At 40.6% G+C, this 25,449-nt stretch overlaps 1 protein-coding gene and 1 long non-coding RNA gene across 6 annotated transcripts in view; one reads left to right on the plus strand and one right to left on the minus strand.

Annotated features, from left to right (window-relative positions):
- Positions 1-9,901, plus strand: part of TMPRSS12 (transmembrane serine protease 12) — a 28,609-nt gene extending 18,708 nt beyond the window's left edge. Inside the window, exons 4-5 of the mRNA XM_084955685.1 lie at positions 5,991-6,133; positions 9,334-9,901. Of these exons, the coding sequence (XP_084811811.1) occupies positions 5,991-6,133; positions 9,334-9,585 (395 nt within the window). The 3' untranslated portion in view covers positions 9,586-9,901. The remainder of the gene's footprint in view (positions 1-5,990; positions 6,134-9,333) is intronic.
- Positions 1-25,449, minus strand: part of LOC146403179 (uncharacterized) — a 132,480-nt gene that overhangs the window by 97,327 nt on the left and 9,704 nt on the right. For all 5 annotated transcript variants that reach the window (XR_014803223.1, XR_014803222.1, XR_014803224.1 and 2 more), the window contains one exon: positions 25,332-25,448. This is a non-coding gene — a long non-coding RNA (uncharacterized LOC146403179). Of the gene's footprint in view, positions 1-25,331; position 25,449 lie in introns of those variants that run through there.

Here is a 25,449-nt window from a genome sequence, read left to right on the forward strand (position 1 = left end):
AAAAAGACAGAAAAAATAAAAAATAAAAAAAATAAGAATTTACAGTTTTCTTGCTCATGACTGCTCCTAATCCCCCTCTCACATCAGTCAGTGTCCTGGTTTTATTAGGATCATGAGGGAAAAGAGTCTTGCTACCAGGGTGGATGGGCTTGATTTGGAGGAGGAGTTGATAATCCAGGCCAGCAGCACTGTCAATAAATGTAGTGGACTCAACAAGAAATGAATGGGGGAAACACACAGCTCTGCTGGTCTGGGATTGTGGTCCTAGAAGCAGCCAGGAGTGGAACCGTCAGAGGTTTGACAGCTACAGAATGACGAGATAAGCTTTCGAAACATCCTTGGCTTATTGGGGAACTATGTGTGTGTGTATATATGGGAAGAAATCTGAGCGGGCTCGGCATGAAGTGAAAACCAAGGTAGATTTAAAATGACCGAACTTTGTTTTGCACAGCAAAGGAAACCAAAAAGAAAACAAAAAGACAACTTTCAGAATGGGAGAAAATAGTTTCAAATGATGCAACCGACAAGGGCTTAATCTCTAGAATATGTAAACAACTTATACAACCCAACAGCAAAAAAGCCAATCAATCAATGGAAAAATGGGCAAAAGACCTGAATAGACATTTCTCCAAGGAAGATATACAGATGGCCAGCAAACATGAAAAAATGCTCAACATCGCTGATTATAAGAGAAATGCAAATCAAAACTACCATGAGATACCACCTCACACCAGTCAGAATGGCCATCATTAATGAATCCACAAATAACAAGTGCTGGAGGGGCTGTGGAGAAAAGGGAACCCTCCTGCACTGTTGGTGGGAATGTAAACTGGTACAGCCACTATGGAGAACAGTTTGGAGATACCTTAGAAATCTATACATAGAACTTCTATATGACCCCGCAATCCCACTCTTGGGCATATATCTGGACAAAACTCTACTTAAAAGAGACACATGCACCCGCATGTTCATTGCAGCTCTATTCACAATAGCCAAGACATGGAAACAACCCAAATGTCCATTGACAGATGATTGGATTCGGAAGATATGGTATATATACACAATGGAATACTACTCAGCCATAAAAAAGAATGACATAATGCCATTTGCAGCAACATGGATGGAACTAGAGAATCTCATACTGAGTGAAATGGGCCAGAAAGACGAAGACAAATACCATATGATATCACTTATAACTGGAATCTAATATCCAGCACAAATGAACATCTCCTCAGAAAAGAAAATCATGGACTTGGAGAAAAGACTTGTGGCTGCCTGATGGGAGAGGGAGGGAGTGGGAGGGATCAGGAGCTTGGGATTATCAGACACAACTTAGAATAGATTTACAAGGAGATCCTGCTGAGTAGCACTGAGAACTTTGTCTAGATACTCATGTTGCAACAGAACAAAGGGTGGGAAAAAAATGTAAATGTAATGTATACATGTAAGGATAACTTGATCTCCCTGCTGTACAGTGGGAAAATAAAATTTAAAAAAATAAAAATATAAAATAAAATAAAATGACTGAACTTTGAATGCATCTCTCAACCCAGACACAGATTCATCAATTAAGGATGAAAGCCCAAGTTATTAACTGGCCAGTAAACTATGCAGACACTGGGGCAAGCCCTATGAAGCCAGGTTAAAGAGAAAAATCAGAATTAAAATACTGAGCAGAGACATCAACGGTCACCCAGTATGGGGAAACAAATTCCACAATTTTAATCTAAGCACGTTATTTAAAAAATTACAACAATAGGGAGTGCCTGTTGTGGCTCAGCAGGTTAAAAACCTGACTAGTATCCATGAGGATGCAGGTTTGATCCCTGGCCTCCCTCAGTCGGTTAAGGATCCAGCGTTGCCACAAGCTGCAGCACAGGTCACAGATGTGTCTTGGATCCTGCATTGCTGTGGCTGTGGCAGGCCAGCCACTGCAGCTCTGGTTCAACGCAGAGCCTAGGAACTTCCATATGCCACAGGTGCAGTTCTAAAAAGCAAAAACAAACAAACAAAACCCACAAAAAAATCCAACAACAATAGGAGATCCCTGGTGATCTAGTGGTTAGGACTTGGTGCTTTCATTGCTGTGGCCTGGGTTCAGTCCCACAGGAACTTGATATGAAATCCCACATCAAGCTGCTGCAGGCCTCCGCCAAAAATTAAATAAATAATACCAACATTGTTGAAAAGTGAATCAAAACCCCGAGTTGTTACAATACCTTAATCTAAACTGTCCAGTTTTCAACAAAAATTTTCTAAGTGTGCAAAAACACAGAAAAACCCAGAAGACCCAGGGATGTGTGACCTATACTCAGGGGAAAAGGGTCGTCAATAGAAACTGAGTCGGAATAGGCTCAGACATTGAATACAGCAGACAAAGACTTCAAGGAAGCTCGTTAAATATGATAAGTTGAAAGAAATGGTTCCTCAAAGAATTTTTAAAAAATGTAACGGCAGGGAATTCCCGTCGTGGCTCAGTGGTAACAAACCCAACAAGTATCCATGAGGATGCAGGCTTGATCCCAGGCCTCACTCAGTGGGTTATGGATCCGGCTTTGCTATGAGCTGTGGTGCAGGTGGCAGACATGGCTCAGATCCCACATTGCTGTGGCTGTGGTGTAGCTGGAGTGAAGGAAGTATCCTAAAACAGACTGCGGGGCTGGCGTAAACTGAACAAAAATCACTGAACTTCATGCTTACAGTGAGAGAATTTTATGTTATGTAAATGAAACATTAATAAAGCTTTTTTTAAAATGACATCATTTGGAAAATTCAAAACACACTACTAAATAACTCCTGTCAAAGAAAAATTCATAACAATTTTAAATCCTTAGAACTGGATAATAAGGTATACACAACATAGGAAAACTTGAGTGCTGCAACTAAGGTACTACATAAAGGGAGATTTAAAGCTTTACATACTTTTAGGTTCAACCACATGGAAGGGCAAATACTAGACCTAGAATATTTGGTCTAACAGGGAAGAAAGGCAGAATGTTATACATCAAATGTCCACCTTTATGGAGGTGAAAAGAATACTACATGATCCATAGAAAAGAGAAAATAAGCACAGTAGTTAATGAATAGAAAATAAAATCAGAAAAAAGGAGCCAACAAAGACAAAATCTAGATCTTTGAAAAAACAAGTCTCCAGTAAAATTGATGAGAAAAGGAGAGAAGGCACAAATATAAATATTATGAGTTAAAAGATGATACCTTAAACAATGTTATGCTCTCAATTTTAATATTTAGACAAAATGGGTACATTCCTAGAAAATTCTTACTAATTCAAACTGACTTAAGTAAATAAGATTAGTAAAAAAGAGTGAAAGAACTGAATCAATAGTTAAATTTTTTTTAAAAAAATAAAATACTAGGAGTTCCCGTTGTGGCTCAGTGGTTAACGAATCCAACTAGGAACCATGAGGTTGCGGGTTCGGTCCCTGTCCTTGCTCAGTGGGTTAAGGATCCAGTGTTGCTGTGAGCTGTGGTGTGGGCTGCAGATAAAGCTCGGATCTGGCATTGCTGTGGCTGTAGCTGTGCTGTAGGCTGGCAGCTGTAGCTCCAATTAGACCCCTAGCCTGGGAGCCTCCATATGCTGAGGGCGCAGCCCTAGAAAAGACAAAAAAAAAAAAAAAAAAAGACAAAAAAAAAATCCTAAAACATTTTAAAAAGGTATTAAAGAATAAGTAAACAAAATGGTATACTCTGTGGCTGAATAGGAGGACTCAGTATCAGAAAGATGTCAACTCTATCTGAAAAACTGAAAGACACCAGGTACTGATAAACCCTAACATGAGTTTTGAGAGAATTAAAAAGCTCATTCTAAAAGACCCAAGAATAGCCAAGACACTCCTCTGGAAGAAAAATATGTTGGAGAAGTTGCCATCCAGAAATCAAGGTTTATTCCAAAGTTGTGGTAATTAGTGTTACGTTTGTGCAAGAATATTCCAAGTGACCAGTGGAACAAAATAGAAAACCCAGACATCTATTTCTGGGCTCTCCTATTCACTTTGAAAATCTCTGATTATTTTGAATAGCCTTGCACCAATACCACAATGAATTAGTATTGTTCATAAGTTAGATGATACATTCACAAGTGTTCATTTAATTATTATATTCTATAACCTACATGTTACATATATTCTTTTATATACAGCCAGTACCACTTTTTTTTTTTTTTTTTTGCTTTTTAAGGCCGCACCCGTGGCATAGAGAGGTTCCCAGGCTAGGAGTCAAATTGGAGCTACAGCTGCTGGCCTACACCACAGCCACAGCAACGCCAGATCTTAACCCACTGAGAGAGGTCAGGGACCCAACCCACAATCTCATGGTTCCTACACGGATTCTTTTCTGCTGGTGCCACAATGGGGACTCCAGCCAGTACTACTTTAAATTCATTATTTTATTTTATTTTTTTGTCTTTTTACCATTTCTGGGGCTGCTCCCTCAGCATATGGAGGTTCCCAGGCTAGGGGTCGAATCGGAGCTGTAGCCACTGGCCAACGCCAGAGCCACAGCAATGTGGGATCCGAGCCACATCTGCAACCTATACCACAGCTCATGGCAATGCCGGATCCTTGACCCACTGAGCAAGGCCAGGGACCGAACCCACAACCTCCTGGTTCCTAGTCGGATTCGTTAACCACTGCGCCACGACGGGAACTCCTAAATTCATTATTTTAAAGGGCAGAAATGTGGCTGGCTTTTAGGAAGCCTCGACCCAAAAATCTGAATGCCATTAGGACACATTTTATTTCTATTTCCTATTCCTATTCTTCCTGCATGTTGACTTTACTTTCTTAGGTTGCCTGTCCTCTTAAAGCTGGAACTATGGCTGCAGACTGTTTATAGCTAAACAGTCAAGTGACTAGGGTGAAAAGGTTTTTCTCTGGCAGCTCCAGTTTAAAAATATTGGATAAGTATTCCAGTTGGCTAGGCTTATACCAATAGTCACCTCTAGACCAATCCGTGCAACCAGGAGAATGGAATTCTGTGAATGGAACAGGTGGGTCATTTGCCCACCTGCAGCCAAGGTAGAAATTTCAAAATTACTTGAAAAGCCGGGGAAGGCTATGGGGCCATAAAATATTCAACTATCACACTGAACAACTGCAACTCTGAGACAGGCTCTTGGGATCAGATGCTGCTATTCCAGTAGCTTTTGTAAGGATAAATCTTACAATAATCTGTCCATTAATGGTTCCTGAAGTATTATCTTACATTCTTCTATCTTTTCTGTAGCAAAGAACCATTTTACATTCAGGAACCAGCAGAGAAGGGAGTACATGAATTAAAAATCTGTTTTATGGAGTTCCCTTTGTGGCGCAGTGGTTAACGAATCCGACTAGGAACCATGAGGTTGCGGGTTCAATCCCTGCCTTTGCTCAGTGGGTTAACGATCCGGCGTTGCCGTGAGCTGTGGTGTAGGTTGCAGACGCGGCTCGGATCCCGCGTTGCTGTGGCTCTGGCATAGGCCGGTGGCTACAGCTCCGATTGGACCCCTAGCCTGGGAACCTCCATATGCCATGGGAGCGGCCCAAGAAATAGCAAAAAGACCAAAAAAAAAAAAATCTGTTTTATGTTTATATCCAACATCCTTCAAGACTTAGCATCACTACAATGTAATTAAAATCATTCACAACTTACAACCTAAGAAAGCGTGGCCTCGGCATTTGGCTCTTTAGCCCTTAGCACTTTTTATTTAGTTTTACTTTGTAAAAGCTATAAATCCTTCTGTGAGATCTCCGAGAGATACAGCATAGGAAAAGATAACAAAAGGAACTTGAAAATCCTACTATTTAGAGGTAACTGTCATTAACATTTGGTGAACTCTTTTCTACGATTTTTCGAGGTGTACGGGGCATGTGAATACAATTTTACATATTTGTTCAGTCAGTCACTTTAGAAACCTGTTCAACATGGTCATTTTCTACTGCTGTCAAAACGTCTGCTCTCCAAAATAACGTCTTGGTATTTTTTGTTAATAGGTAATATTACAAAGGTCTTACATGAAGCAGAAGTGCATTATATTTCTCGAAATTTTTGTAATTCTGAGAAGAGTTATGGGGATATAATTCCGGACACTTCGTTTTGTGCAGGTGATGAAGATGGAGTTTTTGACACCTGCAGGGTAAGGCCAAATAATTTTTCTTAGAAATACTTTCTAAAGACAGAAGGGAACCTGAAAAAGTCCTCTGATCACCTTCTGGTGAAGTCTTAATTCACAGGTCGACTAAGTATTCAGTTATTTTTCTCCTATTTACCTATTCCAACAATCCAAATTGTCCTGCTTGCCTGATTTCCTTGGTTTCTATTCAGGGTTACCCTTAGGCAAAGTTTGCCTCGCATTTTTCTTTCTTTTTTTTTCATTACCACTTTTATTAAGATATAATATACACATATACATTTCACCCATTTACCACTTAGCGGGGTTTTAGTATATTGACAGAGTAGTGGAACCAGCCCCATAATCTAATTTTAGATCACTTTTGTCACCTTCCCCCCAAAAACCTCTACCCTTAGAAGTCACTCCCATTCTCCTCTCACCCACCCCTAGCCCTAGGCAACCATTCATCTCTCTCTCTCTCTCTCTCTCTCAAATCGAATGGAACCATTCAATTTGTGGTCTTTTGTGACTGGCTTCTTTGACTTAGCATAATGTTTTCAGGGTTTTTATAGCAGGTATTAGTACTTTATTCATTTTATTGCCAAGTAAGATACCATGGGGCCACATTTTATGCATCCATTCATTCGTTGATGGGTATTTGAGCCATTTCTACTTTTTTTGCTATTATGAATAATGTGGCTGTAAACATCTGTGTACCTGTTCTTATATGTGGGTACGTTTTTATTTCTCTTGGAAATTCCATCGAGGGTGGGAATGACTGAGTTGATGTTTAACATTTTGAAGAATTGCCAAAACTATTCCAAAGCAGCTGCACCATTTTACATTCTTACCCAGCAATGTATGAGAGGTCCGATTTCTCGACATCCTTAACAGCACTTGTTATTGTCTGTCTTTTTTTTTTTTTAACCGAAATATAGTTGTTTGAAATATTGTATAAGTTTCAGGTGTATATCAAAGTGACTCAGTTATATATTTTTTTTCCAGATTATTTTCCATTATAGGTTCTTACAAGATATTAAATATTGTTTCCTGTGCTGTATAGCAAATCCCTGTTGCTTATCTACTTTATGGATAGTAGTTTGCATCTGTAATACAGTAGAGTAGTTATAATCCCATACTCCTCATTTATCCCTCCCCGCCTCCCTTTCCCCTTTGGTAACTGGAAGTTTGCTTTTTATGTCTGTGAGTCTGTTTCTGTTTTGTATATCGACTGATTTGTATTATTTTTTTTAGATTCCACATTTAAGTGGTACACTATTTGTCTTTCTTTGTCTGATTTACCTCACTTACTATGATATTCTCTAGGTTCATCTATGTTGCTGCCAATGGCAGTATTTCATTCCTTTTTATGTCTGAGTCATTAGCCATCCTTTGCCCATTTTTATATTGTGTTATTTATCTTTTCATTATTGAGTCATAAGCATTATTTACATAATCCAGGTATAAGTCTCTTACCACTTGCATGGCTGGCAAATATTTTTTCCCATTCTGTGGACTGTCTTTTCACTTTCCTGATGTTACCATTTATAGACAAAAGTCTCTGATTTTGTATGAAGTCCAACTTATCTATTTTTTGTCTTATCCTTGTGCTTTTTGAATCTTTATTTCTCTTTTCTTCACTACTTCTAAATGTACCAGCACATCACTCCCAAACAGTGTCCTATGCTCTGATCTTTTCCTACTCATTCAGATTTCTGTAACCCTAGCTTTATCCTTTCTGTGTCATTTTCCTTAAAAATCTTGCTGAGTAAAAGAATTTAGTCTAATGGAATGGTAATTCACAAGTGAAACATCCTCATCGTCAAAAAATAATTACTGAATGCCACTTTCAGCAACATGGATGGAATTAGAGATTCTCATACTAAGTGAAGTTAAGTCAGAAAGAGAGACAAATACCATATATCACTTCTATCTGGAACCTAATATATGGCACAAATAAACCTATCCACAGAAAAGAAACAAATTCACGGACTTGGAGAACAGACTTGTGGTTGCCAAGGGGAAGGGGAGGGAGTGGGGTGGACTGGGAGTTAGGGGTTAGGAGATGCAAACTATTGCATTTGGAGTGGATAAGCAATGAGATCCTGCTGTATAGCACAGGGGACTATATCTAATCACTTGTGATGGAACATGATGGAGGATAATGGGAAAAAAAGAATGTATGACTGGGTCACTCTGGTGTAGAGCAGAAATTGACAGAACGTTATCAATCAATTATAACAGAAAAAATAAAAATCTTTAAAAGAATGATTGTTGAATGCTTACCTTATAGAGAGAATTTTAAAACATTTTAGAAACATAGTCCTTAACCTTTAGGGACAGAAACAGTTATTTCAGTGTCCTTGTTGTATTGAATAATTAACAGTCCTCAGTAATGGTGCTTCGGTGCATTAACAGTATCGTATAAACTGTAATAGAGATTTGTTACTTGCAAGACTACTGAGAGGCTTAGCCATTTATTCCTGTTGTCCTTCACCAGCCAATGTCAACATTGAGAAAGATGCCACCTCTTGCAAGATGCCAGTTTACACCTCTCCTCTAGTTAGCAAACCACACACACACACACACACACACACACACCCCTAAAAGAATCCTTCATATATCTTTTTTTTTTTTTTTTTTTAGTCTTTTTAGGGTTGCACCTGTAGCATATGGAACTTCCCAGGCTATCAGAGCTGTATCTGCCAGCCAACACCACAGCTCATGGCAACACCAGATCATTAACCCACTGAGGGAGGCCGCAAATTGAACCCGTGTCCTCATGGATACTAGTCAGGTTCATTACCACTGAGCCATGATGAGAACTCCCTCCTTCATATATCTTAGTTCTACTTTCTCACACAGAATTAAGCAATAGTAGTATTCTAAAAGACTGTCCTTAACTGTATTTTGCATACTTCCTAATTTATATTTTTCCTGAGGAATTGCAATACAAAATCCAAACAATTGGAGTTACAGTATTCTTGTTCAAAACTATGTAGGTGGGAAATTTATCCACCAGTTACGTATGGTTCCTCTAAATACCAGACTGAACACCCCCTGGACTGGACTAGAAAACTGAAAATGTATGGATCTTTATAACTTGGAGGTATACTGAAAAAAAATATATATATATATGTTTAATGTGATTAATTTATTCCAGCTTTACCCTTGTTTAAGGATTACTGGAAGTAATTAACACTGTTTTGGGACTTTTTAAATAGGGTGATAGTGGTGGACCACTAATGTGCTACTTACCAGAACGCAGACGATATTATGCAATGGGAATTACCAGTTACGGATATGGCTGTGGTCGAAGAAATTTTCCTGGTGTCTATAGTGGGCCATCCTTCTACCAAGAGTGGCTGACAAATTACCTCTACCAGGCAAGCAATAAAGGCATCTTCAACATAAATATTCTACTCGGACAGGTCCTTGTAGCTTTAGGTTCTGTTGTCTTACTAGCAACTCCGTAAAGAATTTTGAAAAATCCTTATTTTGCATGATGTCCCTTCCCTCGTTCTACATAATGAAAATCATTTATTCTTTTGACAAGTAATTGCCCACTGTAGAGCTCTCAAGTGAACACTGTTTGGAATAAAAGGATTGTGACGTATTAGATATGTGATTATGAATTTGGCACTGAATCACATGCTTCCTTGATGTACCTTGTTTTACTTTATAATCATAATTTTGCATTTGGAATACTTAGCTAGAGTTTGTATGAAATATTCAGTTAAAAATATATTTGATGTATATAAACATCAAATAATAAAGAGTTTATAATTAAAATGAAGGTTGTTCTTTTGTTAATCAAAACTCCTTTTAAGTTAGATTGTATTTTAGTCAAAAACATTTGTTTGATATATAATTTGTTTGTTTATTTGTTTGTTTTTTTGGCTGTGCCTGTGGCAAGCAGAAGTTCCTGGGCCAGGGATCAAACTGTGGCCAGCTGTAACCCAAAACCACAGCAGTGACAGTGCCAGATCCTCAATCCGCTGAGCCATGAAGGAATTCCTTCATTTTTCTGAATTATCATCTTGTTTCTGGTTCTCAAAGGATATTTGGAGAAGTAAGTATTTGTCTATCATTCAAATTCTAATTAAAACTGTTTAACTCTAAAGGAAGTTTTGTTTTCGTTTTTGTAGGGCCGCACCCACAGCATATGGAGGTCCCCTGGCAAGGGGTCGAATGGAGCTGTAGCCACCAGTCTACACCACAGCCACCGCAATGGCAGATCCGAGCCGTGTCTGTGACCTATACCACATCTCTCGGCAACGCCAGATCCTTGACCCACTGAGCGAGGCCAGGGATTGAACCCAAAACCTCATGGTTCCTAGTTGGATTCGTTAACTGCCGAGCCACGACGGGAACTCCCAACTGTTTAACTCTAATACTTCCCTTCCTAATGCCAAGACAGAATTGTGGTGCAAACACCCCCAAATAATTTACTTTTTATTCAGAAATGTATACTGTGGAGTTCCCGTCGTGGCACAGTGGTTAACGAATCTGACTAGGAACCATGAGGACGTGGGTTCAATCCCTGGTCTTGCTCAGTGGGTCAAGGATCCAGCATTGCCATGAGCTGTAGTGTAGGTTGCAGATGCAGCTCGGATCCTGAGTTGCTGTGGTTGTGGCCCTGGGAACTTTCATATGCTGCGGCTGTGGCCCTAAAAAGCAAAAAAAAAAAAAAAAAAAAATTTTTTTTTACAATGTCTAGTCTATAATACAAATTATTAAAACAAAAGAAAAAGTTGACTGGATTAATATATACTATTAATCAACTCACATATTCCTTAAACTTTTGGAGAACCCATGTAGTAAAGGAGAAATAATTATTTTCTCATCCTTCTCTATATTCAGCCAGCTAATACCACAAATTTTTGTTATTATTTTGTTTCATTTTGCTTAGCTTTAACCAAATTTCAGAATTTAAGTGAAAGTAAGCATGAATTTTCCATCAGTTAATTCCCTTGGGGGTCATTACTGGTTGAACACCTAAGGGCTAGAAAACTGTGATTTTTATAGACTTGCAAGCAACCCTGAGGGGGTACTGACTATTCTTTATTGATGAAGACCGTAGTTTATCCACTGACTAGACCTTATAAGGAATTAGTTGGTAATGCTTATATAACAACCAGTTTAATACATCAGTCATTTTCTGTTTATTCCACCTATCAGATTCACTTGATAAGCCCTGAATACTAGTTAATTCTAAGAAACTCTTCTAAAAATGTATTGACAGCATTGTAGGAGAAATTTACTTTTCACTTCAAAGGTATGTCCTAATTACTCCTTAGGTCTGTTTTTCTAATCAGGCAGGGGTTACCGTCTGCAACTTTTTTTTTTCTTTTCTGGGGCTGCACCAGCAACACATGGAGATTCCCAGGCTAGGGGTCTAATCAGCGCTGTAGCCGCCAGCCTACACCACAGCCACAGCAATTCGGGATGCGAGCTTCATCTGTGACCTACACCACAGCTCACAGCAACACCACAGCTCGCAGCAACGCCAGATCCTTAACCCACTGAGCGAGGCCAGGAATCGAACCCGCAACCTCATTGTTCCTCGTCAGATTTATTAACCACTAAGCCATTAGAGGCACTCCTGCAACTTCTTATCCTTTGCTTAGTTCACTTATTTCAGCCAACCAGAATTCAGTTCTGTAACATTTCTCTCCACAAGAGGCTATTAGAAGATAGACTTCAAAATCTAGGATAGACTTTGTTCTAAATTTCTTTTCTTTTTTTGTCTTTTTAGGGCCACACCCGCGGCATATGGAGGGTCCTGGGCCAGGGGTCAAACCAGAGCTACAGCTGCTGGCCTACACCAGAGCCACAGCAACACCAGATCTGAGCCACGTCCGTGACCTACACCACAGCTCACAGCAATGCCGGATCCTTAACCCACTGAGCGAGTCCAAGGATTGAACCCGCAACCTTATGGTTCCTAGTCGGATTTGTTAACCACTGCGCCACAACGGGGAACTCTAATTCTAAATTTCATTCTTTTAACTTAGTAGTTAACAGAGTTTGGACAGTTATTAATATCTACTTAAGCCATTGTTGTGATGATTAAATAAACTGATTAAACGAAGTTCTTAATATGGTGAAGGTACTCAGTAACTGGCTACTATTATTATTATCTCAACGTTGACTCCCACAACCCTTTTCATTATATAGATCATTATGTATTGGATAAATATCTTACTACTTTCATTTGAAAAACTTCCTAAAACAAAGGAATTATTTCTTTTATAAACTTGAATTTAAAAGTATACTTTTTTCTTTTTAGGGCCACCCCTGTGATACATCGAAGTTCCTGGGCTAGAGGTCAAATGTGAGCTTGAGCTGCTGGCCTGTGCCATAGCCACAGGATCACCAGATCTGAGCTGCATCTGCCACCTGCAGCAATGCCGGATCCTTAACCCACTGAGCGAGGCCAGGGATTGAACCTGCATCCTCACTGACACCATGTCTAGTTCTTAACCTACTGAGCCACAATGGGAACTCCAAGTTCCTTTTATATACTGAATATGTCCTTTGTCAGATATATGTATTAAGAATACTTGCTGGAGTTCCCACCATGGCGCAGTGGTTAACGAATCCGACTAGGAACCATGAGGTTGCGGGTTCGATCCCCGGCCTTGCTCAGTGGGTTAAGGATCTGGCGTTGCCGTGAGCTGTGGTGTAGGTTGCAGACGTGGCTCGGATCCCACGTTGCTGTGTCTCTGGTGTAGGTCGGCGGCTACAGCTCCAATTCTACCCCTTGCCTGGGAACCTCCATATGCCGCGGGATCGGCCCTAGAAAAGGCAAAAAGACAAAAAAAAAAAAAAAAAAAAAAAAAGAATACCTTCTTCCAGTCAGTGGCTCGCCTTTTAGTATTAGGTGTCTTTTTTTTTTGGTGGGCCGCCCCACAGCATATGGAATTTCTCGGCCAGGGATCAGATCCAAGCTTCAGTTGTGACCTAAGCCACAGCTGCAGCAATGCCTGATTCTTAACCCACTCTGCTGAGCCAAGGATTGAACCTGTGTCCTAGCACTGCCAAGGCGCTATCAATCCTATTGCACCATAGCAGGAACTCCAAGTTTTAAGTGTCTTTCGAAGAGCAGAAGTGTTCAATTTTAATGTAATCCAATTTATTATATATGATATTTATGTCATATGCTTAATGAAATTTATATAACACATACACCATATTTATAGATATATAATTTATATATATATATATATATAGGATTTGTGCCTTTTATGTCCCCAAAATTTTTCCCTGTTTATCTTATATCCCATAACATTGCTAATAAACTCACTAAATAATTTTAGTAGCTGTACTATAAACTCCTTAGGATTTTCCACATATAATCATGTCTGTGAAGAACAACTGCTTTACTTTTTCTTTCTACATGACTTTATTTCTTTTTCTTGCTTTTTGTACTGTCTAGGACTTCCAGTGCAGTGTTGACCAGAAGTGGTGAGAGTGGAGAGCTTTGTCTTATCCCAATCTTAGAAGCAAATGCAAAAACAAACAAACAGAAAAACAAAAACAAAACAAACAAAAGTAGTCTTGGTGGCTCAGTGAGTTAAGGACCCTATGTTGCCTCTGTGAGAATGTGAGTTCAATCCCTGGCCCTGCTCAGTGGGTTAAGGATCCTGCGATGCTGCAAACTGCTGAGTAGGTCACAAATGCAGCTGTGTGGCTGTGGCTGTGGTGCAGGCCAGCAGCTATAGCTCCGATTCGACCCCTAGCCTGGGAACTTCCATGTGCCTCCATAGGTGAAGCCATAAAAAAAGAAGCACATACAATTATTTTTTTAAAGAGGAAAAAAAAGAGCAAATATTTACGAGGATGCGGAGAATCCTTGTGCATTGTTGATAAGAATGTAAAACAGTGCACCTGCTATGGAAAAGAGTGTGGTTGAAAAATTAAAAATGAATTACTACGTAATTCAGCAGTTCTACTTCTGGAATGGAAGAAGTATGATGGAAAGAACTGGAAGTAGGCTCCCAGAGAGATATCTGCTCAAGCATGTTCATGGCAGCATTTTTCACAACAGCTAAAATGTGGAAGCAACCCAAGCATCCAGCAAAAGATAAATGGATAAAGAAAATGTGGTATATGCATACAGTGGAACATTATGCAGCCTTAAAAAGGAAAGCTATTGTGTCCCATGCTACCACATGGTTGAACCTTCAGAAAAATAAGCCAATCACAAAAGGACAGATATTGTTTGATTCCAACTGCTTGAGGTTATCTAGGTTGTCAAGGTCATAGAGACAAAAAGAACGGTGGTTGTCGGGTGCTGGGAAAGGGGGGAAATGGAGAACTATGGTTTAATCGGTACAGGGTTCTGCATAATGGAAACAGTCTGTGGATGGATGGTGACAATGCTAACACCACATTGTGCGTGTACGTAATGTCACAGAACTGTGCACGTAATAATGGTTCAGACAGCAAATTTCATAGGTATTTTACCACAACTTAATATACTTAACAATTTTAAGGCAGTTATTTTCAGACTAGGTAAAAAGCAAGAACCAACTGAGTTTGTCTACAAGATACACTTTAAGTGTAAGGATACAAATAGGTTGCACTAATAGTTGGAAAGAGGAAGCATAATAAAGCATAAGAGTGGTGAAATGCATAGCCGACAAAATAGACTTCAGGACAAAACACAACACAAAACACCTAAAAAGAGGGAGAGACTTCCCTGGTGGTCTAGTAGTTAGGACTTGGTGGTTTTATCGCTGAGGCCTGGGTTCCACCCCTAGTCTGGGAACTGAGATTCTACATCAAGCTGCTGCACATAGCGGCCAAAAAAAGAAATGAAAGAATGAAAAGAACTATGTAAAGAGTTTCTTTACAACTGTGTAACTTTCTGTGTTTGCCTTTGAAGTCTTTAACTAACTGCTTAGATAACTAAGCAATTCTCAGTGACCTAGGATCCTATTTAATCAACTGTGTTTTTTAGTTTGTTTGTTTTAGGGCTAAATCTGTGGCATATGGAAGTTCCCAGGCTAGGTATCAAAACTGGCCTACACCATAGCCACAGCAACGCCAGATCCCAGCCACATCTGTAACCTACACCACAGCTCACAGCAACACTGGATCCTTAACCCATTAAGCAAAGCCAGGGATCAAACCCTCATCCTCATGTGTACTAGTTGGGTTCTTAACCCCCAGAATCACAACAGGAACTCTCAATCAATTGTTTTAAAGCCTTTCGATATTTTGACAAACTTTCTAAAATTCAAATTCTAAATGAAGTCTTGCTGACTTTGGGATTTTTCTTTTTTTTTCTTTTTGTCTTTTCTAGGGCCACACCCACGGCACGTGGAGGTTCCCAGGCTAGGGGTCCAATCAGAGCTGTAGCCGCTGGCCTACGCCAGAGCCACAGCAACTCAGGATCTGAGCCGTGTCTGCAACCTACACCACAGCTCACCGCAACGCCGGATCCTTAACCCACTGAGCCAGGCCAGGGATCAAACCCAAAACCTCGTGGTTGCTAGTCAGATTCATTAACCACTGAGCCACGATTGGAACTCTGACTTTGGGATTTTTCAGAGGACCCCTGGAGCATCTCAGAAGATGTGTTCTCTCTCCTTATCAAAGAAAGATATTAAACTAATTAGGCTTATTTGCTATGTTAAATATCATAGGGGTGTTGTCAAGTAACCAGTAATGGTAAATTTTTTAAGGGTGTATTTGTTTGAAATTCCTGTAAATCTGCTATGTCTTGGTGTAATATTAACAGTCACAATTTTATTTTATTATTATTATTATTTTTAATTTAGTTCCTTTCCTTTGATATATATATATATATAGAGAGAGAGAGAGAGAGAGAAAGAGAGAGTTTATAAGACTTTCAGCTTCACTAGAGAGAAATAATGATAAAACAGTATTCAAATTTATTTCCTAATGACAGTTATTCATCTTAACTTATCACAAGATAGTATAACAAGAATAGCTATGGTTAATTTTATTTTGCATCATATCACCTGTAGGTCTCAGGGGCAGCCCTTAAAAAGATATGTTCATGTTCTAATCCCTGGAACCTGTGAATGAACAGTCACAATTTTAAAATGTATGTCAAAGAAATAAGCAAATTTCATTGTCAATTGCACTATATCAATGAATGCTCATCAGATACTTAGCCATGGATATTTTAAATGCTTTTGTCATCTACACAATGGAAATGTTAGACTTAATTGACATTTTCAGGATATTACATCTAAAAAAATAAGAATTGGAGTTCCCGTCGTGGCACAGTGGTTAACGAATCTGACTGGGAACCATGAGGTTGCGGGTTCGGTCCCTGCCCTTGCTCAGTGGGTTAACGATCCGGCGTTGCCGTGAGCTGTGGTGTAGGTTGCAGACACGGCTCAGATCCCCCGTTGCTGTGGCTCTGGCGTGGGCCGGTGGCTGTAGCTCCGATTGGACCCCTGGCCTGGGAACCTCCATGTGCGTGGGAGCGGCCCAAGAAATAGCAAAAAGACCAAAAAAAAAAAAAATGATAATAAAAATTTAAAAAATAAGAATTAAAAAAAAAGAATAAAAAAGAGAAAAAAAAAATGAGTTCCCGTCATGGCTCAGTGGTTAATGAATCTAACTAGGAACATGAGGTTGTGGGTTTGATCCCTGGACTTGCTCAGTGGGTTAAGGATCCGGCATTGCTGTGAGCTGTGGTGTAGGTTGCAGACACGGCTTGGATCCTGCATTGCTGTGGCTGTGGTGTAGGCCAACAGCTGTAGCTCCAATTAGGCCCCTAGCCTGGGAAACTCCATATGCCATGGGTATAAACTCAAGTACACATGGAATATTCTTAAGGATTGATCACATACGGGGGCACAGAACTAATCTCAACAAATTTAAGAGTATAGAAATTATTTCAAGTATCTTCTCTGACCACAATGGCATGAAACTAGAAATCAACCACAGGAAAAGAAATGAGAAAAAACTAACTACATGGAGACTAAACAACATGCTGCTAAAAAAACAATGGGTCAGTGAGTAAATCAAGAAGGAAATTTAAAAATACCTCGAGACAAATGATAATAAAGACACAACCATTCAAAAATCTATGGGATGCCACAAAAGCAGTGTTTAAAGGGAAATTCATAGCCATAGAGGCCTTCCTCAAAAAAGAAGAAAAATCTCAAATTAACAACTTAACCCACCACCTAAATGAGTCAGAAAAAGAAGAACAAACAAAACCTAAAGTCAGCAGAAAGAAGAAAATCATACAGATCAGAGAGGAAATCAGTAAAATAGAGATTCAAAAAATAACAGAAAAAAATCAATAAAACCAAGAGCTGGCTTGGAAAAGGTAAACAAAATTGACAAATCTCTGGCCAGACTCACCAAGAAAAAAAGAGAAAAAACCCAAATGAAAAATAAGAAATGAAAAAGGAGTTCCTGTTGTGGCTCAATGGTTAATGAACCCAACTGGGATCCCTGAGGATGTGGGTTCGATCCCTGGCCTCGCTCACTCAGTGGGTTAGGGATCCCGCATTGCCCTGAGCCGTGGTGTAGGTCACAGACATGGCTCAGATCCTGCATTGCTGTGGCTGTGGTGTAGACTGGCGGCTATAGCTCTGATTCAGCCCCTAGCCTGGGAACCTCCATGTGCTGTGGGTGTGGCCCTGAAAAGACAAAAAGACAAAAAAAAAGAAAGAAAGAAAATAAATGAAAAAGGAGAAATCACAATGGATATTGAAGAAATACAAAAAAACTTTAAGAGAATACTATGAACAATTATATGCCAACAAATTTGACAACCTAGAAGAAATGGGAAACTTTCTAGAGACTTAACAGCCCACCAAAACTGAACCAAGAAGAAATAGTTCAACTGAACAGACCGATCACTAGAAATGAAATTGAATGTGCAATAAAAACACTCCCTACAAATAAAACTCCAGGAGCAGATAGCTTCATGGGCAAATTCCACCAAAGAAATAAACAGATCAACTGAACAGACCGAGCACTAGAAATGAAATTGAATATGTAATAAAAACACTCCCTACAAATAAAAGTCCAGGGCCAGATGGCTTCACAGGTGAATTCTACCAAACATACAAAGAGGAACTTACACCGATCCTCCTTAAACTTTTCCAAAAGGTTGAAGAAGAAGATACACTTCCATTCTATGACGCCACCATCACCATAATACCAAAATCAGACAAAGATACTACCAAAAAAGTATATATCTTTGGTGAATATAGACGCAAAAATTCTCAACAAAATTTTAGCCAACCAAAATCTGACAACATATAAAAAGGATCATACACCATGACCAAGTGGGATTCATCCCAGGTTCACAAGGATGGTTCAACATATGCAAATAAATCAATGTCATACACCACATTAACAAACGAAAAGTCAAAAAATACATGATTATCTCAATAAATGCAGAAAAAACATTTGACAAAGTCCAACATCCATTCATGATCAAAACTCTTACCAAATTGGGTATAGAGGGAACACACCTTAACATAATAAAATTCATTTATGACAAACCCACAGCAAATATAATACTCAACGGTAAAAAGCCAAAAGCCTTCCCACTAAAATCTGGAACAAGACACGGATGCTCACTCTCACAGCTTTTATTCAACACAGTGTTGCAAGTCCTAGCCACAGCAATCAGATAAACAAAAGAAATAAAAGGTATCCAAATTGGAAGAGAAGAGGTAAAATTGTCACTGTATGCAGATGACATGATACTATATACAGAAAACTCTAAGGACTCAACCCAAAAACTACTCAAACTGATCAACAAATTCAGCAAAGTAGCACAATACAAGATTAACATTCAGAAATCAGTTGCATTTCTTTTTTTTCTTTCTTTTTTTTTCCTTTTTTTGCTATTTTAGGGCCACACCCACGGCATATGGAGGTTCCCAGGCTAGGGGTTGAATCAGAGCCATAGCCGCCAGCCTACACCACAGCCACATCAATGCAGGATCCGAGCAGTGTCTGTGATCTACATCACAGCTCAGGGCAACACCGGATCCTTAACCCACTGAGTGAGGCTAGGGATAGAACCCACATCCTCATGGATCCTAGTCAGGTTCCTTAACCTCTGTGCCATGAAGGGAACTCCAGAAATTAGTCGCATTTCTGTATACTAACAATGAAGTATTAGAAAAGGAATACAAAAATACAATACCTTTTAAAATTCCACCCCCCAATATTAAATACCTGGGAATAAATCTGAATAAGGGGGTGAAAGACTTATATGCTGAGAACCATAAAACATTAATTAAGGAAATTAAAGAGGATTCAAAGAAATGGAAAGATATTCCATGCTCCTGGGTTGGAAAAATTAATATTGTAAAAATGGCCATACTACCCAAAGCAATCTACAAATTCAATGAAATCCCAAACAAATTACCCATGACATTTCTCATAGAATTAAAACAAACAATCCAAAAGTTTATATGAAACCACAGAAAACCCAGAATTGCCAAAGCAATCCTGAGGAACAAAAACCAAGCAGGACGGAGTTCCCGTCGTGGCGCAGTGGTTAACGAATCCGACTAGGAACCATGAGGTTGCGGGTTCCGTCCCTGCCCTTGCTCAGTGGGTTAACGATCCGGCGTTGCCGTGAGCTGTGGTGTAGGTTGCAGACGCGGCTCGGATCCTGTGTTGCTGTGGCTCTGGCGTAGGCCGGGGGCTACAGCTCCGATTCAACCCCTAGCCTGGGAACCTCCATATGCCGCGGGAGCGGCCAAAAGAAATAGCAAAAAGACGGAAAAAAAAAACAAAAAACGAAGCAGGAGGCATAACTCTCCCAGACTTCAGGCAATATTACAAAGCCACAGTCATCAAGACAGTGTGGTAATGGTACCAAAACAGACATATAGACCAATGGAACAGAATAGAGAACCCAGAAATAAACCCAGACACCTAGGATCAATTAATCTACAACAAGGAAGGCAGAATATAAAATGGGAAAAATACAGTCTTTTCAGCAAGTGGTGCTGGGAAAACTGGACAGCCACATATAAATCAATGAAACTGGAACACATGCTCACACCATGCACAAAAATAAACTCAAAATAGCTTAAAGACTTAATTTTTTGTTTGTTTGTTTTTTTGCCTTTTCTAGGGCCGCTCCCTCAGCACGTGGAGGCTAGGGGTCAAATCAGAGCTGTAGATGCGGGCCTGCATCAGAGCCACAGCAATGCGGGATCCCAGCCACATCTGTGACCTACACCACAGCTCATGGCAACGCCGGATCCCCAACCCACTGAGCAAGGCCATGCAAAGCTGAACCCGCAGCCTCATGGTTCCTAGTCGGATTCTTTAACCACTGCGCCACGATGGGAACCCTGGCTTAAAGACTTAAACATACGACAAGACACCTTCAAACTCTTAGAGGAGAACAGAGGTAAAACATTCTCTGACATCAACCTTACAAATGTTTTCTCAGGTCAGTCTCCCAAAGCAACAGAAATAAAAGCAAAGATAAATCAATGGGACCTAATCAAACTGAAAAGCTTTTGCACAGCAAAGGAAACCATAAAAAAACAAAAAAAGACAACTTACAGAATGGGAGAAAATAGTTTCAAATGATGCAACTGACAAGGGCTTAATCTCTAAAATATACAAACAACTGATACAACAGCAAAAAAGCCTACAACCAAATGGAAAAATGTGCAAAAGACCTGAATAGACATTTCTCCAAAAAGATATACAGATGGCCAACAAGCACATGAAAAAATGCTCAACATCCCTGATTATTAGAGAAATGCAAATCAAAACTACCATGAGGTACCACTTCACAGCAGTCAGAATGGCCATCATTAAAAAGTCCACAAATAACAAATGCTGGAGGGGTGTGGAGAAAAGGGAACCCTCCTGCACTGCTGGTGGGAATGTAAGCTGGTACAACCACTATGGAGAACAGTATGGCGGTACCTTAGAAATCTATTCATAGAACTACCATATGCCCCAGCAATCCCACTCTTGGGCATATATCCGTACAAAGCTCTCCTTGAAAAAGACACACCCAACATGTTCATTGCAGCAGTATTCACAACAGCCAAGGCCTGGAAACAACCTAAACGTCCATCGACAGATGAATATATTGAGAAGATGGGATAGGGATATATAAACACAATGGAATACTACTCAGCCATAAAAAGAACAAAATAATGCCATTTACAGCAACATGGAGGGAACTAGAGACTCTCATACTAAGTGAAATAAGTCAGAAAGAGAAAGACAAATACCATATGATATCACTTATATCTGGAATCTCATATACAGCACAAATGAACCTTTCTACAGAAAAGAAAATCATGGACTTGGAGAACAGACTTGTGGTTGCCTGGGGGAGAGGGAGGGAGTGGGATGGCCTGGGAATGTGGGGTTAAGAGAGGCAAACTATTGCCTTTGGAATGGATAAGCCATGCGATCCTGCCGTGTAGCACTGGGAACTCTATCTAGTCCCTTATGATGGAGCGTGATAATGTGAGAAAAAGAATGTATGTATGTATGTGTGACGGGGTCCCTTGCTGTACAGTAGACAACTGACGCAACACTGTACACCAGCTATAATGGAAATATAAATTCTTTTGTCATTTAGACAGTTACTATTTTACTCGGATGCTTTTGCAAAAATATTCCTCCGAAAGTGGTTCACCTTCACGGAGATTCATGGGGAAGACTCCGACAAGCCCAGGTGTCTGACACCTAAGATCAGTTTGCCTTCATGCAGAGGGACAGGAACGAACTATGTCCAGTGCTTCCCCAAGGCCACCCGCACAGCCCCACAACCTGTCACGGGAGGGCAGCCCAAGACTCATCCCTGTTCTTCCCCACACCAGTAAAATGGACCCATTACACTGATGACATAAGGCTAACCTGTGAAGTCCTGACTCTGCTGCAACACCCGTGAGGAAGAGGATGGGTGGTGAACCCTCAGAAAATTCAAGGCCCGAGCAGTGGCCACAAAGTTTGGGGGAGTTTTTTTGGTCAGGTAAAGCGACAAATGGTCCCAGAAGTTGCGATTGATAAGAATATAAAAGAGGTACAAGCCTTTGTAGGGATCTGCGGTTTGGGAAGCTTAGCTCTCCCCTGGAACAGTGGTCAGACAGCAACTGGGGGTCACATTTCAAAGGTCATGATATACAAGACTGGGCAAAAGAACATGACAGTGAATGGAAGTTCCATCTCCTCCCCTAGATCCTATGAGCAGCAGGGTTGGTAAAAAGAAAAAATAGATTTTTTCTTTTTTTTGGTCTTTTTAGGGCTGCACCCACAGCATATGGAAGTTCCCAGGCTAGGGGTCAAATCAGAGCTACTACAGCTGCTGGCTTACACCTCAGCCACAGCAACACCAGATCCAAGCCACGTCTGTGACCTACACCACGGCTCACGGCAATGCCAGATCCCCAACCCACTGAGTGAGGCCAGGGATCGAACCCCTGTCCTCATGGATACTAGTCAGGTTCATTACCGCTGAGCCACAATGGGAACTCTGGAAAAATGGAATATTAAAGCAGTAGACTGAATCACTAACAGGGAAAACCACCTCGGCCAGGTAAGACTAAAGTACTGCCCCAAGTTTTAATACATTTGAATGATTCAACCAGTATGACTTGTTGCCCCACATGCTGGAAGGGGGGACCCTGCCAAGACACTCAACATTATAAAGTATGGAAGTCCCTGGAAAAAGGCAATGCCCTGACTCTCACCATAAATCAACATGCTGTGCTGCTGAGAACACCAAACCCCATCACATCTGGGAAAGGCATTATCCACTGTCATGTTTAATGAGATGCCACCAGGATGGGTGAGTTACTTCGTACCCTTGGATGAGCAGTAATTACTTAATCTCCATTGGGATCCTACTGTCCTGCTGTAAGCTATGCCTGAAATGGAACATACACGTAAGAAAGAAAAGGTGAGGGTTCTGGTCTGGCATATCCCGCCCTCTCGCCCATCTCCCCACGCCCGACAGCGCTGCCTCCCCTCAGCCACAGGTATGGGAGAGATACACAACCAGGTCGAGATCCTCAAGCTGCCAGCCTCCTTCTCTGCAAGGCCAGGTGGGTATGTTCTGTCTTCCACTGGGACTACCCACCTGGCTGCTGTCTTTATCCCCTCCATTGGCCGGGGTGACGATATAGCACCCACAGAAGCCTTTGCTCAACGCACCCAGCAAGCCTTATATGATAGCCAGGAAAGTCTGTCCATGCCAAACACTGAAATGTCTCTGATGAGAAAAGTGTCCTCCAAAATAGGATGGCCTTGACTTTACCACTGCCTCAACAGGGGGCACCTATGCCACTGTCCACACAGAATGTTGTATGTTCACACCCGATGCGTCTGCTGATGTGTCATCTCTATTAAATCGCCTGAGGACACAAACACATTCCCTGAGGGATCTGACCACCAGTGCAGGGGACTGAGTAAATCAGTGGTGCAGATCCGGGGGCTTAGTGGAAAAAACGATTTCCTTTGGGAATCAGTGTCTTAAGCTGTGTTTTCTCTTGCGTATGTCTGTACTGTTGCTGTGGCATGTGCCTACAACACAGCCCGACGGCTCCCACGTGAACCCCCTCCATGCTAATGACACCCCCTGCGGGGTGCTCAGGGCACTCTGAGGAAGAGGGCTGCGGGCAAGACTGGAAGAGCCGGTCACGAGGGGTGGAGGTTTGGAGGAGGTCACCCAGAGGATGAGACTGCTGGTTGACCTGTGAGCTGGACCCAGGCAAGCAGAGGCTCCTTGCCCCTCCTCTGTGTCTGGAATACACTTTGCCTCCTTTCTCACAATGGGAACTTTCCAAGGACACAGCGCTGAGTAAGGAAGGTGCCGCTGAGACCACTGACCACGACTATGGCAATACACCCAGCTACAGCCTATAGATACATGTTTACCATTCTGGTGAGCAGGGGGAGATCTACTCACCCTGAGGTCGCTAAGGACAAGTCTTGTAAATAAGTTCCCTTGCTTATTAAAACCATCACCTATGAGGGAATGTAATTTGGTACAGCCACTGTGGAAAACAGTAAGGAAATTCCACAAAAAAATTAAAAAACTAACGACCATACGATCTAGCAATTCCACTTCTGGGTATTTACCCAAAGAAAACAAAAAACACTACTTAGAAAAGATATATGCACCCCTATGGTTCACTGTAGCATTACTCACAATAGCCAAGATAGGGAAGCAACCTAAGTGCCCACTCGTGTGTGTGTGTATACACATACATGCACGTGCACGCACGCACACACACAATGGAATACTACTCTGTCTTTAAAAAGAATAGGGAAGATAGGGAAGCAACCCAAGTGTCTACTGATTGTATGTATGTGTGTATACATACACATGCATACATACACAATGGAATATTACTCAGTCTTTAAAAGGAATAACAATATAGATGGACCTAAAGGATGTTATGCTAAGTGTATAAGTCAGACAGAGAAAGACAAATATATGATTTCACTTATACGTAGAATCTTAAAAACCAAACAAATGAGCAAACATAACAAAACAGGAACAGAGTCATAGACATAGAGCATAAAAGCAGGTAGTTGTCGAAGGGGAGAAGGGTAGAGGGATGAGTGAAATAGTCCAAACTTCCAGTTACAAAATCAATAAATCACAGGGATTAAATGTTTAGTGTGGGAAATGCAGTAAATAGTAATATAATATCTTTGTATGGTGGCAGATGGTAACCAGACTTAGAGTTGTCAACATTTTGTTATATACAGAAATATCCAATCATTACGTTCTCACACCAGAACCTAACACAGTCCTGTAGATCCATTATACTTTAAAAACAAACAAATAAACCCATAGAAAAAGAGATGAGATTTGTGGTTACCAGAGGCAGGGGGCGGAGGGAAGGGGGAATAAAGGAGAGCAGTCAAAGGGTACAAACCTCCAGTTTTATGACACGGTTACTAGGGAGGGAATGTTCAATGTCATTAATACCGCTTCATGTTATCCACGGAAGTTGTTAAGAGGGTAACTCCTAAGAGTTCTCAGCCCACGAAAAAAGGTTTTTTTTCTTTAAATTTTGCATCTCTATGAGATGACGCATGTTCACTAAATGTACTGTGGTAATCACTGCATGCTGGATGTCAGTCAAATCGTTACGGCTGTACACCATAAACTTATAGAGTCCTGCATGTAATTATATCTCAGGAAAGTTGGAAAGAAAAAAAAAACAAATGATAAAAATGAATAAGTAAAACCACCACTTACCAGTCTGGAGTGGTCTGCCTCTTACTTCAGTCTCTCATTGCCACCCGCGTACAGAAGCCAGTTTGCAAACTATCAACTGTCATTATCAGTATTGCAGAGAGGACACTTCAATAGCTCC

The sequence above is a fragment of the Sus scrofa genome, chromosome 5, assembly GCF_054392235.1.
Source record: "Sus scrofa isolate SSC_HxYL_T2T_F1_AM1 chromosome 5, Sscrofa_HxYL_maternal_Yorkshire_Landrace_v2.0, whole genome shotgun sequence".
NCBI lineage: Eukaryota > Metazoa > Chordata > Mammalia > Artiodactyla > Suidae > Sus > Sus scrofa.